The following is a 14959-nucleotide window of genomic DNA, read 5'->3' on the forward strand; positions in this document are numbered from 1 at the left end:
AAAAATAAAATCAAAATTATTTTTATTCTTGAATGATATAATTATACAGATAGAAGCGACCAACAATATATGTTAGTCTACCATTCGAAAACTTCTTTGTAATTAGCAATTTTTATCATTCAGAGAAGATGAATCTATTGCGATTCGTTTTCTATAGAAACTGTAGAATGAAGCTGGATCAATGGCATTAGTAACTGTTCTAATGTTAGATATTTGCTTTAATGTGTACAATTTATCGTAAATTTTAAATATGCAAGGGTTATGAATGAATTACTTTGAACAAAAGATAATTTGTTTTAAATGTGCTATTGTGTGTGATCCTTATGATATATTTCTTTAATTTTTGAAAATTAAAGATTGAAGATTTTTTATTTTCCTGCTATCAAAGCTGGTTCTTCGATCTTTTGCAAAGTTGAAGCATACTCTCCTAATTCTTGCTCTAGAATTTCGAAATGTGACTTTAACCATAAAGTGATTAAAACTTTGTTTCGTTTTTGATCTCGACTAATAAAAATTCCATGTTTTGGTCCAATAGAAGTAGCAAATTTAACTAATTCTGGTTGTGAAAATGAATGAGAATATCGATGTGAAATTTCTTCAAGAAATTCTTTAGCCTTTTCTTTATCATCATAATTGACAAGCTTTTTTGTGATCTTTTTTGGTTCAACAGTATTACTTGACGATTGATTTGGTGGTTCAATAGTTGTTTCGAAAAATATATCTTGAAGATATCGAAGCAATGACTCTAGAGACTGATATACTTTCTTTTCATTTTCGGGATTTTCTTTAGCTTTCGCCATAATCTGTTGTAAAGTATTTTCTATTGTAAAATCCATTGATGTTATATGTGAAAAACTGACCAAAATTTGGTTCCCAGATACAATAATTGATATTTTGCAGCATTACAATATGTTGTTCTATGAAATACAATATGATATAAATATAAAATTAAAATTAATACGTTTAAACTAAATGTTGAACGAACGAAAAAGCAATAATATATAATTATATTCTTACTTCTTCCTCTTGAGCCACTTTTCATCATCGATTTCCTTAAGGAATCTGTGCCAGAGCATCATTGCATCTGGATTTTCATGTGCGAGCTTGATGTTTCTCTTTGAAGCCTCTGCATCGATTGAAGGAAGTGCAGAAACTGTGTTTGGATGTAATCTCTCGTTTGGAGAAATGTAAATGATGTTCTTGTAGTCTTTCTCGTAGAGTCTGTCAACATCAGAAACACCTTCGACAACAGCAACTTGGGCTGTGATTTCATCTTGAACTGGGAATTCGGCAATCTTGATTCCTTCATCAACCTTCTTGAAGTTAAGTGGTGGTGTTCTCATTGTAAGGTAGTTCTTGCCGAATGTTGAGACAACAGCATCAGCAAAGCGTTCTGATGTAATGGCTGATGTGCCTTGAGCAGATCCGAGAGGGAAGATCTCGCATGGTGTTCCGTCGAATGATGGCTTGTCTTCTTTCAATATCTTGATGAATTCTGCTGTTGTAACACCAACTGAGAGGTAAATATCTGGGTTGTTGATGTAGAATGTAGCTTCAGAACGGCGTGAAAGAAAATCTGAAATAACAAATGTTGTAACATCAAGCTCTGGTGTTGTAAGGAACTCAACGACCTTTTCTGCTGGTGTTGGTGGGTATTCAAGGAGCTTGCGTGTCATTGTTGGGCAGAAAGAGCCAATTGTCTGGAGGAATCCTTGTGTATGATGGTTGAAAATACGAGCTGCATCTTTAACAATTTCGTAGTCGTTGATAAGAGCAGCATCAAGAAGATATTGGAAGCCCATGTTCTTAAGGATAACAGCAAGCTTGTCGTATGTCATTGAACCTGCTGGAAGTCCGAATTCCTTCTCAATGACGTGGCAAAGAGTAAGATCAACAACAGCAACCTTTGTAGATTCTTTGATCTTCATGGCACCTCTCCAGACTGGAATGTTATCTGTGACTGTGATGGCCTTTGTCGGGCAAACATCAACGCAGGCACCGCAAGAAACACAGCCAGAGTCGCGAAGACCGAAATGACCAAATGTCTGAAGGTGATTGCCCTTTGTTAGAGCGCCAGTTGGACATACATCAACACATTTGTAGCAATCAATGCAAGCGGCGTGATTTAATGAGATGGAACCCGTTGTAATATCTGTATGGGTTTGTTTCCTTGTTGGATCTTGAATCATCCTGTAAGCATTAGCAATGTCTTCATCTTTCATTGCCATTCGCTGTACTTTCTTGATGTTCGATCTTTTAATGCCAGGATCTTGGGTGTTAATTGTCATGCCTTCTGTAATACGAGTATTGCAAGAGAATTCCTTCTTACCATTAGCAATGACACGACAAAGACCGCACTCATGCATTCCTTGGCACTTGTGTGGGATCTGAATGTGGTTACGGCTAAAGAAATCAAGGATTCTCTCGTTCGGCTTTGCTTCATATGGAACTCCATCAACAATGACTTTTACAAATCTGTTGAATGAAGATGAGGATGTTGCTGTTGTCAACATTTAATTAAAGTGCCTCAAATGATAAAATCTATTCAAATATTTCTAAACTAATCTTCTCAAAATAAACGATAGATTGACATTTTAAATATATTTATCATATGTATCTAAACATGTTTTTAATATTTTTGAGGAAAATAAATTGAGAGTGGAATCAGTTTTGATAAAATGAAAAACCGCTAGTTGGCCAGTAGCCAAATTAGTGTTAATTAAACAATATATTAATTTGTGTTTGATATAGTTGGTTTTGGCAAAGTTATTTTATAATTGAATTGATGGAGAAAAATCAAAAAACACCAAAATTGGGAATCAGCTTTGTTGTATTAGTCCACTTTGAGATACCATGTCACAGTATTTAGGAGAGTCGATGAGCATCAAAAATATCAAGTGAATTTTTAATGAAAATACGTTTGAAACGAATTCATGCAGAAAAGATTTTGATATTAGTAAATTGTTAAATTAGTGATGAGTTTCATCCAAGTTTAGTTCCGAAAAGGTATTTTATAATAAAATAAATTTGATGAAAGAATCTTCTTATATTTTGGACACCATATGAATCTAAATATCAGTTATTTTGGATGAATTGTTTCAAATTTTACATTAAATAGAAACAACACGGGGTTTCATTAATTTGAAGATCCGATATTAAAATTGCAAAGAATGCATCATGTATATCATTATTTTATGGAATTTTCTTGATATTCATGAATAAGCTCACAGTTTTGCGATAAAGGAAAATTTATATCAAATTGTAAGTTTCTTAGTTGAAGATGGCATTATGATTGAACAATATATTTCATAAACTGTGAAAAAGAAAATGCAATCACAGATTTATTAAGCAATTGCTAATTACAAAATTTTAATTTTGATCCACTTTTGAATTATTTTATGGATGTAAGAACGTAAATGTTAATATACAATTACGCGTTTTCTCGTTATTGACCATTTTAATGTATGATTAATGAATAAAAATAAACACGCTTTTTACTAATTTAAAGCCAAATAAAATGTTAATACATTCCATTGTTTTCATTTTGGGGCTTTTTACTTTCACCCAAAGTCGTTAATAATATTTGCTCCAAGTAGCAATTTATCTTGAATCCTCTTTTGATTCTGCCTAATACTATGTTGCCTAACTATGATAATTAGAGCAATTATCAAAGAAATAGATAAGCCAGATGAGAAAACAATTATCAATATTTTCTGCAATCTATTGGATTTAACAGTAATATTTTCTTTGCAAAACATAGGAATTTTATCTTTTTCTGCATTAATTCCTCCGATTTTTGAGTCAAAATAATACTTCCCGACAAAAACTGTTTTGCATTTCTTTGCATTTTCAAGGAATTTCCCTTTGATTGTGTTAACACCACAGTAAACAAATAACTCAATCTCTGAGCCATCAAAAGCATGATCATCAATGGAGCTAATGTTGTTATATAAATATATTGAAAGTTTTGAACTGCATGCAAAGTTCTTTTGTATAGAAACAGATTTTGTACTGTTGATTTCGATTTTCTCTAATTTCTTAAAATCATACAATGATGGAGTAACACTGATTGTATCTGATGCAAATGTGACATCTGTAAGGCTTTCTTTATTAGAAAATCGAAGAATTTCGAAGTTATTAGATCCGAATATTAATGTTTTCAAAGATATCGTGTTTGTAAAACAGTTATCTTCAAATGTTGCATTTGATGGAACAACTGATGTAATTGTTTTCAAACTAGAACAATTAAAGAATGAGAAAGAACTAATAAAACGAATATTTTCATGCAATAATACACTCGTAAGACTTTGACAATTATAAAATGTATTTTTCTCAATGACTTCTAATGAATTTGGTATGGTAAGAGATGATAAACTTATACAATTATAAAATGCATCTGAATGAAGTGTTTTCATACTATAAGGAAGTTTGATTTCAGGTAATGATTTGCAATTAAAGAAAGATGATTCTCCAATGATCTCCAAACTCGGAGTGAAACTTATAGAAACCAAATTTTCGCAATTATAAAACGCTCTTGAATCAATGGATTTTATATTATTTCCAAGGTTCAAACTTTCTAAACTTTTACAGTTTTCGAAAGCTCCAATGCTGATGTTTGTTAATTTTGTATAAATACTCAAATCTTTTAGAGACAAGCAGTCAAAAAATGCTTGAATTCCGAGTACTTCCAAATTCTTTGAAAGTTTTAATGAATTTAGACTTGAACACGCTTGGAAAGCGCCACTAGAAATATACTTGACTGTATCATGTAAAACAATTGTAGCTAAAGAAGTACACTTATAAAAGGCATAATCATTAATTCCTAAACAATCCAATTCAACATTTTGGAATTTGCAATTTTGAAATGCATTTTTGCCAATATAGCCTTGTATTTTATAATTAATATCATTTAAATTGTAGCAATTCATAAAAGCTTCGTCTTCAATTATTTCTGTTACAAAAATTCTATCTAAATTAACTAAAGAAACACAATTTTTAAATAATCCTTTTGGAACTTTCGATATATACATGTTTTCTGTTTGACTAAAATCATAAACAAATTTAGTAAGTTTTGTACAATTGTTAAAAGAATAATTTCCTAATTCTATATTTTTATTATTCATATAAAATGTAGTAAGCTCTGTGCAATTTGCAAAACAGTCGTTGCCAACTTTGGAAAGATATCCATATGAAATATATACCATTTTTCTGCAATTTGCAAATGATCTATCTCCAATTATTTCTAATCTATCTGAATAGCCAAGATTTATTAGATTATAACAATTACAAAAGGCTTCATCACCTATGATCTTAACAAATTCTAAATTTTTTATTACTTCGAGTAAGTAGCAATTTTTGAAAGTTCTCGCTGAGATTTCAATGATATTTATTGGAAGTGAAAAAGTATTTAAATATTCGCAATTCATGAAAGCCTCACTTAATATTTGAGTATTAGTACTGGAAATAGTAATTTTAGTAATATTGGTGCAGTTAAAAAAGCATCTTTCGCCAATTAAAATAATATTCTCATAAAGTTCAATGTCTTGAAGTTCAATACAGTTCTCGAAACAGCTCGAATTAATAATTTTGAGAGATGATGGAAATTTAATACTGACAAGATTTATACAATTTTTAAAAGCATTGCTTTGAATTATTTCTAATGAGTCAGGCAAAGTAAGATTTTTTATGCCCGTGCATCCTTCAAATGTGCCATAATTGATAATTTTTAAAGAACTTGGAAACGTTATTGTTTTAATTTGGATACAATCTTCATATTGATGTGAATTTATTTCTGTTACACCTTGGTTTATCATAAGGTCTTCCTCATTTGGACATTCCTCGCAGGAATGAGCAAAGAAAAAGAAAAACAAAATTTTGAAAAGTCAAGTTTTCAATTTCAGAAATTTGAAAGTTCAAATCTGCCATTTTTATAAATAAAACAATATGACAATTAGAGTGCTTCGGCAACAGATTTTCACTTAGTCATCCATGAGAGTTTTAGTATCATTGAATTGTATAATGAGGAAATTGATTCAATTATAAAAAATATTATTAATATTTATCAAAAAAATAAGAAAAAAAAACTTTTATCAATGTTCAATCATAAATAAAAAAAATATAATTTTTTCGCTAATTAATTCCCAAAACTATATATATAAAATAATTCAAATAAAATAGATGTTAAGCATTAGTAATCATATCCTTGATCTCCTTTGTCTTTGCCAAGTCAGCTGCTGTTTCGTTGTCCTTTGTCCTGCAATCCAAATCTATTCCAGGGCAGTTCTTGAGGAACTGGACAATAGAATCGTGTCCTCTCTTTGCAGCGAGGTGGAATGGTGTTACTCCGTCGTCATCTTCACAATTAATGTTGATGCCATAACCGTTTGCAAGGATCTGGAGGACATCAAGGTAGCCATTCTTCACAGCTTCATGTAGCGGTGTTCTGCTGTTGGCTCCGGCGATGTTTAGATCAACTCCATGGCATGATACTAAAAATGTAACGATATTTACGTCATCGTTCCAAACAGCGTAATGTAATGGTGATGCTTTGTTGCTATCCAACATGTTTACATCGATTTCATCAACAGTTGTAAGGAATTTGACACAATCCAAATGAGATCTTATGACAGCGCTATGCATGGCCGTGTAGCCCTTCTCATCCGCGCAGTTTACGTTGCATCCGCTCTGTAAAATGTAGGCCAAAGCGTACATGTTATCAAATTTAGCGGCGGTTCTGAACAATTCCTCGCGGAGAGCCCCCTGGCTGCCTAACGTGAAGTTCATGATGAAGAAATTCTGTCCGGCAATGGCACAAACCGCTGATGTATTATCTGTATCGGATAAAAATTCAGCGCCGGCTTGAACTAGGGCCATGAAGCAGTTGGATGCGCCCTGGAGAGCTGCGTATTGGATAAGAGAGATCTGTTCGGTGTTTGGAATACCGAGATCGAAGCAATCGTTCTCAATCTTTTGGTTGAGATCGAAATCGGTGGGTGAAATCATGCGCTCGAAGTCAGCGATGTTATCATTCATTAAAGCAATGTTCATCTTGTTGTATGGAGAATAATTATTTCTGGATTCTGTAAATCTCTGCCAGTTTCCATCATGCATGCATCTCTTGAAATCTTTCTTGAATGAAATGATCGTTGGATCGAGGTTTCCTAAGCCGCCACGGAATTCATCTAATTTCTGCGACATAAGAGTAAAACTTTCGTCTTCTTTGTTGATAATTGGGGCGAACCAGTAGAACAGCATCATTGATGACTTGATAAACTGTGGACGGCCGCGGATAAATTCACTGATACTTTCTTCGAGTTCGTTGTTAGTAAAGACCTCATGGTTACGACATACGAAGAGGAATCTTGTGTATGTGAATTGTTTGAACTTCGGATCTGGGTTGCAAAGTGCGATAATGATCTTTGTGAACAAAACTTGCTTCAATTCAGCGAAAGAGTTTTCTGTTGTAGATTCTTGAATTAATTGCTGTACTAATTCACCGTAGAGTTCGATGTTTCTCTGTCTAACTTCGACGGCTCTTAGAATATTGTCGGCGAGGATGTTGATTCCTGTTTCTGTGGTAGCGAATTGAAGTTGTGAGAGAGCTTGGGATGTCTGCATAAGGTTGAGATTGTTCAAATTCATAAGGAATATCTGAAGAGACAAACATTGATAAGCGTAGTGACGGTTGTTGCGAGGAACCTGTGTTAATGGGAGGTATGGTCTCAAAGCAGCACGCGCTGGCTGGTAATCTCTGCCTGCTGCGTGGATAAGATACTCAATAGCAGCCTGGTGCTCTTCCTGTGTCTGGGCGATCTTCAGGAGGTACTTACCCCACTCGTACATGGCTACTGGATGGCCACGTTCTGCAGCAAGCTTAAGGAATAAGGCGGCTGTTTCGGATTTCGGTTCCTGGCCTTCTTCCTTCTGGATGTAGATGAAGAATGTGTAAGCGTCTTCGCCTGTACCATTTTCAGCTTGTGTCCAGAGAGTTACGAACTGGGAGTTCTCACTTCCTGGGGAAATAATCTGTCGAATGCAGCGGCCGACTGCATCGAAGATGGCAGCAAAGCCATCGTATGGGCATTGACGGAAGATGTCAGATAACTGATCAACTTCTTCTATTGTGACGTTATCAAACGTATTTGAAGCGATGATTGTAATAGCTTCGATACCGTGAACTTGAGCGATGGCGTAGCAAAGCTTGACGATTTTGATTGCATTGATTGATGTTGTAGCGTTTCTGATAACTTTTTGAATAACTTTCATTGGGAGCTTCGGGAAGAGCGGGTCATTCATGTATTCATCGAGATTTTGACTCATCATCGCTTCAAGACGATCGAGTGGATAGTCTGTATCAATAAGTCTTGAATACATCGTAAGAACATCGTTTGGATAAAGAGTAGACTTAATTAATGCCTCAATCTTGGCAATGAGTGTTGGTGCTTGCCATTTTTCTGCAACAATAAGCAAGTTGACAAGCTCTGGGCCAGTTAATTGAATTTCTTCACGCTGGCACGCTCTGACGAACCATTCGAATGTGGGTTCTTGGAAAACATCGTTTTCTACGATTCTGTTTGTATCACTTTGGAAATTTGCTGTGAAATAACGAGAGTATTGAATGAAAATGACAGGATTAACAATATATTCTGTTCCATTGTGGACGATCAAGAAGGAATCGTGATTAAAAATCGAATCCTCCTTGGTAAGCTTGATTTTCTTCTTCTCATCCGTCATAGTCGGAGGAACAGTCATTTTGAAAAATTTATAATCGTCACCTAACGAAAACGTTTCAACCGTTTAGAAATGTAATGTAACGCACTTCCAGATTGTTTGATTATTTAGCATTCTGTGAAAAACAATCTGAACTTCATATGATTTCATACCAAATCACAACTAAATAAAATTTGAAATTTCTAATTCCATCATTTTGATAGAAATCCAAGTGATAACAAAATTATATGGCTCATGTACTTTAAGGAACTTTATATAACGCATGGGGAATATAAAAGAAATGAATTTTGAAATTTTAAAAACTTTATGCTAAGTTTGATACTACTATATAGACAGTTCCTAAAAATCACAAAATTGCAGTATCAATCATAAATTTTTGCGTTTTTTGATATTTGATCACATGATTAAAGAGAATTTCGAAATTTATATGTAACAATCTCATGATTTCAGTCAAATCAATCATATCTTTTAATGGTGATTTATTATTTAAAAAATCTGAATTAATAATATATAAAATCTTTAACTCTAAAAATTTATAGTAAATATTAAGCTTACTCTTGCTTAGCCTCTTCTTCTTCGTCACCCTCTTCCTCTTCTGCGAATTGTTCGTTGAGAAGTTCTGTATTTACTGTAATGTTATCACCTGGGTGGAATTGTACATACTTTGTAGTGGAAAGATCCATTGGGATTGAAAGTTCAAGAGCTGCCTCTTGTACTGGGTTTGGTGTTGGTGGAACATCAGCTGGAGGAACAGTGAACCAGCGCTGTGTGCCAGAAACAAGAGTTTCTATGAATTTCTTGGAAGCAGCCTTTGGTCTCATCTTGTAATTATCGCAAAGGGCATCGATAAATTGAGCTGGATCTTCTATTCCAGCATCAACCTCGTAGATTGTAAAGATATCTGGTTGTCCTTCTGTCTGGACAGCTCTAGATACAACTTCTGTAGCAAATATGTTCATTGGATCTTGCCAAACAGCAGCATCGAGTAAGCATAAGTCTGATGTTGTTTCTGCGAAAGCAATTGATGGTAATTCGATCAAGGATTGAGAAAGCTCACAAATCTTTGACTTTCCGACCTTTGGAATACCAATAACAGCGATCTTTGAAGCTCCATTTGCAACTTGAGCGATTAAAGCTGAAATGCAAGCCTGAGCAGGTTCAGCAGCGAGTGCACAGATACCAGCTGTTGGTGCTGTCTTGTTAAGTTCAGCAATCCATGAGTAGACGATATCACGTGGGACAAGATCGCATTTGTTGAGGACAATCATGAGTGGTTTCTTCTTTTCAGCGACAGAATTCTCGAATTCTGGGTAACGGCATGCTTGTGGATCACGAGCATCAAGAACTTCGATGAAGGCATCAGCTTCATCAACGGAACTTAGCATTGTAGAGTAGGAATTTTTAGCCTCCTCAACTCTCTGCTTGTATTGCTCAATGATTTGATGATGAAGCTCATCCATTTGATCGGAATACTTTACCTTCTCTGTCTGAACTTTCTGAGAAATTGGCTTAAAGACTTCGTTAATGAATTGTGAGCCGGCATGGATTGATGCTTCGATCTCCTCGCGATTTGGCATTGTCTTTGGAGCAACTAACATCTTCTTCGAGCGCTTTGGATATTGCTTTGTCTTTGCAAGTTTAGCCTCGCGAGCGCGTTTGGCCTTAGCTTTCTTACGGATAACTGCACCCATTTTAAGAGAGCCTCTGTGAGATTTCACGCGTCCCATATTTTAAGTCTAAAGGAAGAAAAGTGACAAGATTTAGTGTCTCTCAAGATTTTAGGATGATTTTGCATTTTATATGCAAAATGACTTAAAATAAGATGTAATTTATTGGTTATGAATTTGAGACCAAAATACTAACTATTTTCCTAAAAATATCATCAAATTAGGAAATTTGTTTTCATAAGTGCTCATATAATGTTATCAATGTGGATTAAAGCTCAAATGCAATACAAATATTGTAAGAAGGCAATTGTTTCATTTGGAATATTTGCTCTATGGAGTAAATTCTATAGAATCTATAATGTTTTAGACAATAAATTGGTTTTATAGTTTATTCCATAATTCATTTTACATAATACACAGACTCCGATTTTTCTTTAGGAGGCGTCGATTCAGATCAGCTAGATTCATTGCAAATTTAAGCGTTATAGTTGTAATTTCTCTATTCTTCTTCACAATTCTGCTCAAATTTAGACGCAAGAGCACATTTGCTTTTATTCCTTTTCATTTCAACAATAGTTATCTAATTAATAAATATAAACCAGCTCATAACAAACAATATTACTTATTTCAGAAACATTGCAAAGGATTTGATATATTTAGACCAATAACTAATCGATGTAAGCAAGTAACTTCAACTTCAGAGACCGAATTAGCTACTCTTACAACAAATTTGCTCTTTGATAACCAAATTGATCTAGATTTACATATATTTGAGAAATTATTAAACAATTCTTTTTTCGAAACAGGCTATGTTGCTGAGAATGTTATTGCACCATTAATTAGCGCATATATAGTATCAGAAAATCGAACATATTTACTTGAAGCACAAAAAATTGCAGATTATATTGCTGGATTATGCAAATATTCAATTAATGCATTTATAGATATTAAAAATGGAAGATGTGTTACAGGAACTAGTGACAAATGGCCGTTTTTTGAGCAAATTTCTCCTATTCTTCCCGTATTTGCTTCCTTATCATTCTGTTCTCATAACAAGACATATGCGAAAATAGCATCATATATGACAAAGCAATTTCTTCAATCTTTTTATCAAAATTCAATTACATTTAAAATTTTTGCAGAAGATGAAACAGATATGTTGCCATTCAATCTAATAAATGACATGTACAGATACTATAGAATTTCGCATGATTCAAATGCAGAAGACCTAATAAAAAAATTAAGAAGATATTATTCAGATATTGCATCAATAGGAATATCTGTTCATGACAAAATAGTTATTTATGACCATAAGTTTTGTTCCCCTGGATTTGGAAACAAAATGTTAAACGAATGCCTTAATTTACTTAATGAACAAGAATTTCCATTTACAAAAGCAACAACAGAGTTTAGAAGCCATGTTTATATATCTTCCTTCAAATATGAAGGTGAGTACTTCGAATATTTATGGGAAAATAACAAAACAGAAGAATTAAATTTTTATATCTCAAATGCGTTTGATAAATCAATATTTAATGGGTATGCAACTGGTATTAGAAATGTAACTAATTATAAATATGAAACAGATGATACAATGCATCCAACTTTCTTTTCTCGTTGGATTGTATCATCAATGATATACGAATCAAAAGCTAATTTCAATGATTTCGTTTTCTCTAGGAATGGACATATCCTTGCATATCGTATTTGATTACGTTCCTTTTTATTTAACCTTATTACCATGTAAAAATAAATTGAATAGTTTACAAATATCTCAATTTTTTAAAAGATTTCGAAACTAAAAATCTCCTCATATAACCTCATTAGATCATGACAATAACGAATATTTAGATCTGATGATTCAGAATTTATGCAATCGATTTCAAAATCCAATCAACTATAGAGAGGCCTAATGCTTAGTAATAGTAATAACACCTATATGCAGTGTGGATCTAGTAAATATTGGACTTATGCAATTGGAGCCTATACTAGCTATAGAGAAGAAGGTAAATTCCCTGGACCATGGGTTAAAAACACAACGTTAAATATTGATTACAGCTTCTATGCGAGAAGAGCAGTTCTTTGGATGGAAATTAGAAGTTTTGTAGATACATTTGATTTCACACAATGTACATGCAAATGTAATCTCTATCTGAAAATTCCTTATAGTTATATAAGTGTTTTCATTCTTGTTTAACTATTAATTGATATAATTTTATTCTTTATAAATATTAGTAAACATTTAGTAGCCCTTTTCATAAATCCAAATTTTCATATTAATAACACACCCAAAAAATATGTTATTGCAGTGTTTATGGAATATACAGAGTCAAAAAGCTAAAAATAACAGAATTAGCATTAAATATTAGAGTATCAACATAAAAACTAGATCAATAACTTTCCATTAGCAAAGTGGTTAATAATCTATCAGTCACTTCGTTTAAACTTTGTACAAAGTTCTTGAAGGAGTGATAAAGTAAAACGACTCTTGATGATGAAGAGCGTGCTCGCTCGAAAATGGAGTGAAGATGACGCTCGCTTTCACCTACTTCTGTTGTAATGATCTCTGTGCATGTTATATCGAAGAAAGAAACATGAGAAGCATGGTGGAATGATCTTGCAATTAATGATTTTTCCATCTCCATTTGGTCAAATAAGTAATACGACTCTTGATGGGAGAACACTCATTTCTGTAAAGATTTCTCTGTTAGCAAGTGGTTTATGTACAAGGAACTTTAGTTTTTTAGGTTTTTGTAGGCTCCGGCAATGTTGGAAAATGGTTGTTGTTTATCGAAAGGTTTTGATATGAGTATATCGAAAGGATGAAGAACAACAAGCTGTCTAAGTATGTATAATGAAGGGCGTTTTTCCTTTATTATCTTTCTCATTGATATTTGCACCATGTGAAATTAGAAGCTCGACTGTTTCTTTATATTTTCTTTCTGCTGCAATATGAAGAGCGGTTTTTCCATTATTATCTTTTTCATTAAGGGTGCGCCCGGGAGGATCATGTAAACTTCAGAATTTAGAACCTTAATTTTTAAGCAATAACTTGGTACCTAAATAGGTAGGAAAACTCTAAAAATATCAAAAAATACAACTTGGCTCCATAATAATCCTGTCATGGTGGCTGTTTGTATCCCCTAGTATTTTCCTCTTGAATCTCTTTTTCTGTCGAAATTAAATTCAAATCTCAGAAGTAGAAGTGAATAATCGACTTATTACTGCTATTATACGAATAAATAAATTCATTATATTATTTTTATTTACATAATATCTGTTTGAAGTCCATAATTCTATAAATTTTTCTTCAAAAACATTACAATCTTGATAGTTTTGATACTGTTTAATAGGTTTTTGGCACCTTATTTAGTATTTACTACGTATAGAGTCGATCTGAACTTAATTTTCGGAAATTTAAAATATTTATTATAAGTAAAATCTGATTTGAAATTTATGTTTAACTACTCATATCTTGCATTATCCTGAGTAGCTTTTGTAAAAATTCATCAAAAAAGATTTTAACGTGCTTTAATTTTTATTTTTTAAAATAATGCATATTATTATATAACTAGAATATTTACAAATTTTAGTGCTTTCAAAAATTTAATCCTCCTCCTCTCAAATAAACGTACATCCGGGTGGCCTGTTTTTTGCAAAAAATAAAATTTCATTTTTTATGCTTAAAAAGTCAGAATTTTTATTTGCTTCTGGGATATATGATGGCTATATCAGATGCCCATTCTTTTTGATACTCAACATTAAACATAAAACTTAGCCGTTAAGGCTCTTCTGAAAATATTTTTTTTTTGAAAAATTTTCGAAAAAAATCAAAAAATTTAAAAATCCCCGAATCTGCAGGGATTTTAAAAAATTCTTTTTAGTAAAACTTAAGGATATTGTATCAGATATATTGGTATGGGCAAATTCAATTTTAATCCAATATTCATCGAGATATTAAGTTAACGAAGCTTTCAAAATTGAGAGGGTAATTAATATTTGCTCCGAGTGAAATAAGAAGTTCAGCTGTTATAACACTATTATTTTCTGCTGCAAAATGAAGAACTTTTCGTCCAAATGTATTTTTTTCGTCGATATTCGCGCCATGAGAAATAAGAATATCAGTTATTTCTTTATTATTATTACTTACTGCAAAATGAAGAGCTGTTTCCTCATTTTTATCTTTTTCATTAATATTTGCCCCATATGAAAGAAGAATCTCGATAGTTTCTTTGTAATTATTCTTTGTGGCAATATGAAGAGCGGTATCTTCAAATAGATCTTTTTCATTGGCATTAGCGCCAAGTGAAAGGAAATATTTGCAAAGGGATGGAATACCAAAATTCGTTGAATAGATAAAACATTTGTTAATATCATGTGTTTGATCGAAATAAACTAAAAATGATTCAAGATTTTTATACATTCCGCAATACATTAGATCAATCTTGATATTGTATTCATTCATTAAGAATGTGACAAAATCAATGTTGTGTGAAATAATTGCATATTGCATGCAATATCGAGTTGGTTTTTGATATTTCAAACATTCATGAATAATCTCT

General features: G+C 32.8%; 6 protein-coding genes across 6 annotated transcripts, besides 1 other annotated feature; all 6 read right to left on the minus strand.

Annotated features, from left to right (window-relative positions):
* Window positions 1-368: 368 nt before the first annotated feature.
* On the minus strand, window positions 369-836 carry TVAGG3_0526700 (uncharacterized protein; the record flags this gene model as incomplete). Its single annotated transcript, XM_001315541.1, has 1 exon — window positions 369-836. One exon carries the CDS (start codon window positions 834-836, stop codon window positions 369-371), a length of 468 nt encoding a protein of 155 aa, XP_001315576.1.
* Window positions 837-961: 125 nt separating this feature from the next.
* On the minus strand, window positions 962-2817 carry TVAGG3_0526710 (photosystem I iron-sulfur center-related family; the record flags this gene model as incomplete). Its single annotated transcript, XM_001315542.1, has 1 exon — window positions 1014-2513. One exon carries the CDS (start codon window positions 2511-2513, stop codon window positions 1014-1016), a length of 1500 nt encoding a protein of 499 aa, XP_001315577.1.
* A 347-nt stretch (window positions 2818-3164) lies between these two features.
* On the minus strand, window positions 3165-5860 carry TVAGG3_0526720 (antigen BSP-related family; the record flags this gene model as incomplete). Its single annotated transcript, XM_001315543.1, has 1 exon — window positions 3561-4928. The coding sequence occupies one exon, from the start codon at window positions 4926-4928 to the stop codon at window positions 3561-3563; it is 1368 nt and encodes a 455-aa protein (XP_001315578.1).
* A 197-nt stretch (window positions 5861-6057) lies between these two features.
* TVAGG3_0526730 (protein ubiquitination) lies at window positions 6058-8786 on the minus strand (the record flags this gene model as incomplete). The annotated part of the gene is made up of 1 exon (XM_001315544.1): window positions 6181-8751. The coding sequence occupies one exon, from the start codon at window positions 8749-8751 to the stop codon at window positions 6181-6183; it is 2571 nt and encodes an 856-aa protein (XP_001315579.1).
* Window positions 8787-9110: 324 nt separating this feature from the next.
* On the minus strand, window positions 9111-10464 carry TVAGG3_0526740 (GTP binding; the record flags this gene model as incomplete). Its single annotated transcript, XM_001315545.2, has 1 exon — window positions 9282-10457. One exon carries the CDS (start codon window positions 10455-10457, stop codon window positions 9282-9284), a length of 1176 nt encoding a protein of 391 aa, XP_001315580.2.
* A 2323-nt stretch (window positions 10465-12787) lies between these two features.
* TVAGG3_0526750 (ATP binding) lies at window positions 12788-13042 on the minus strand (the record flags this gene model as incomplete). Its single annotated transcript, XM_001315546.1, has 1 exon — window positions 12788-13042. One exon carries the CDS (start codon window positions 13040-13042, stop codon window positions 12788-12790), a length of 255 nt encoding a protein of 84 aa, XP_001315581.1.
* Window positions 13043-13388: 346 nt separating this feature from the next.
* Window positions 13389-14390: a mobile genetic element.
* The last annotated feature ends 569 nt before the right edge of the window (window positions 14391-14959 follow it).

The sequence above is a fragment of the Trichomonas vaginalis genome, chromosome II (genome assembly GCF_026262505.1).
Source record: "Trichomonas vaginalis G3 chromosome II, whole genome shotgun sequence".
Classification (NCBI taxonomy): domain Eukaryota; phylum Parabasalia; order Trichomonadida; family Trichomonadidae; genus Trichomonas; species Trichomonas vaginalis.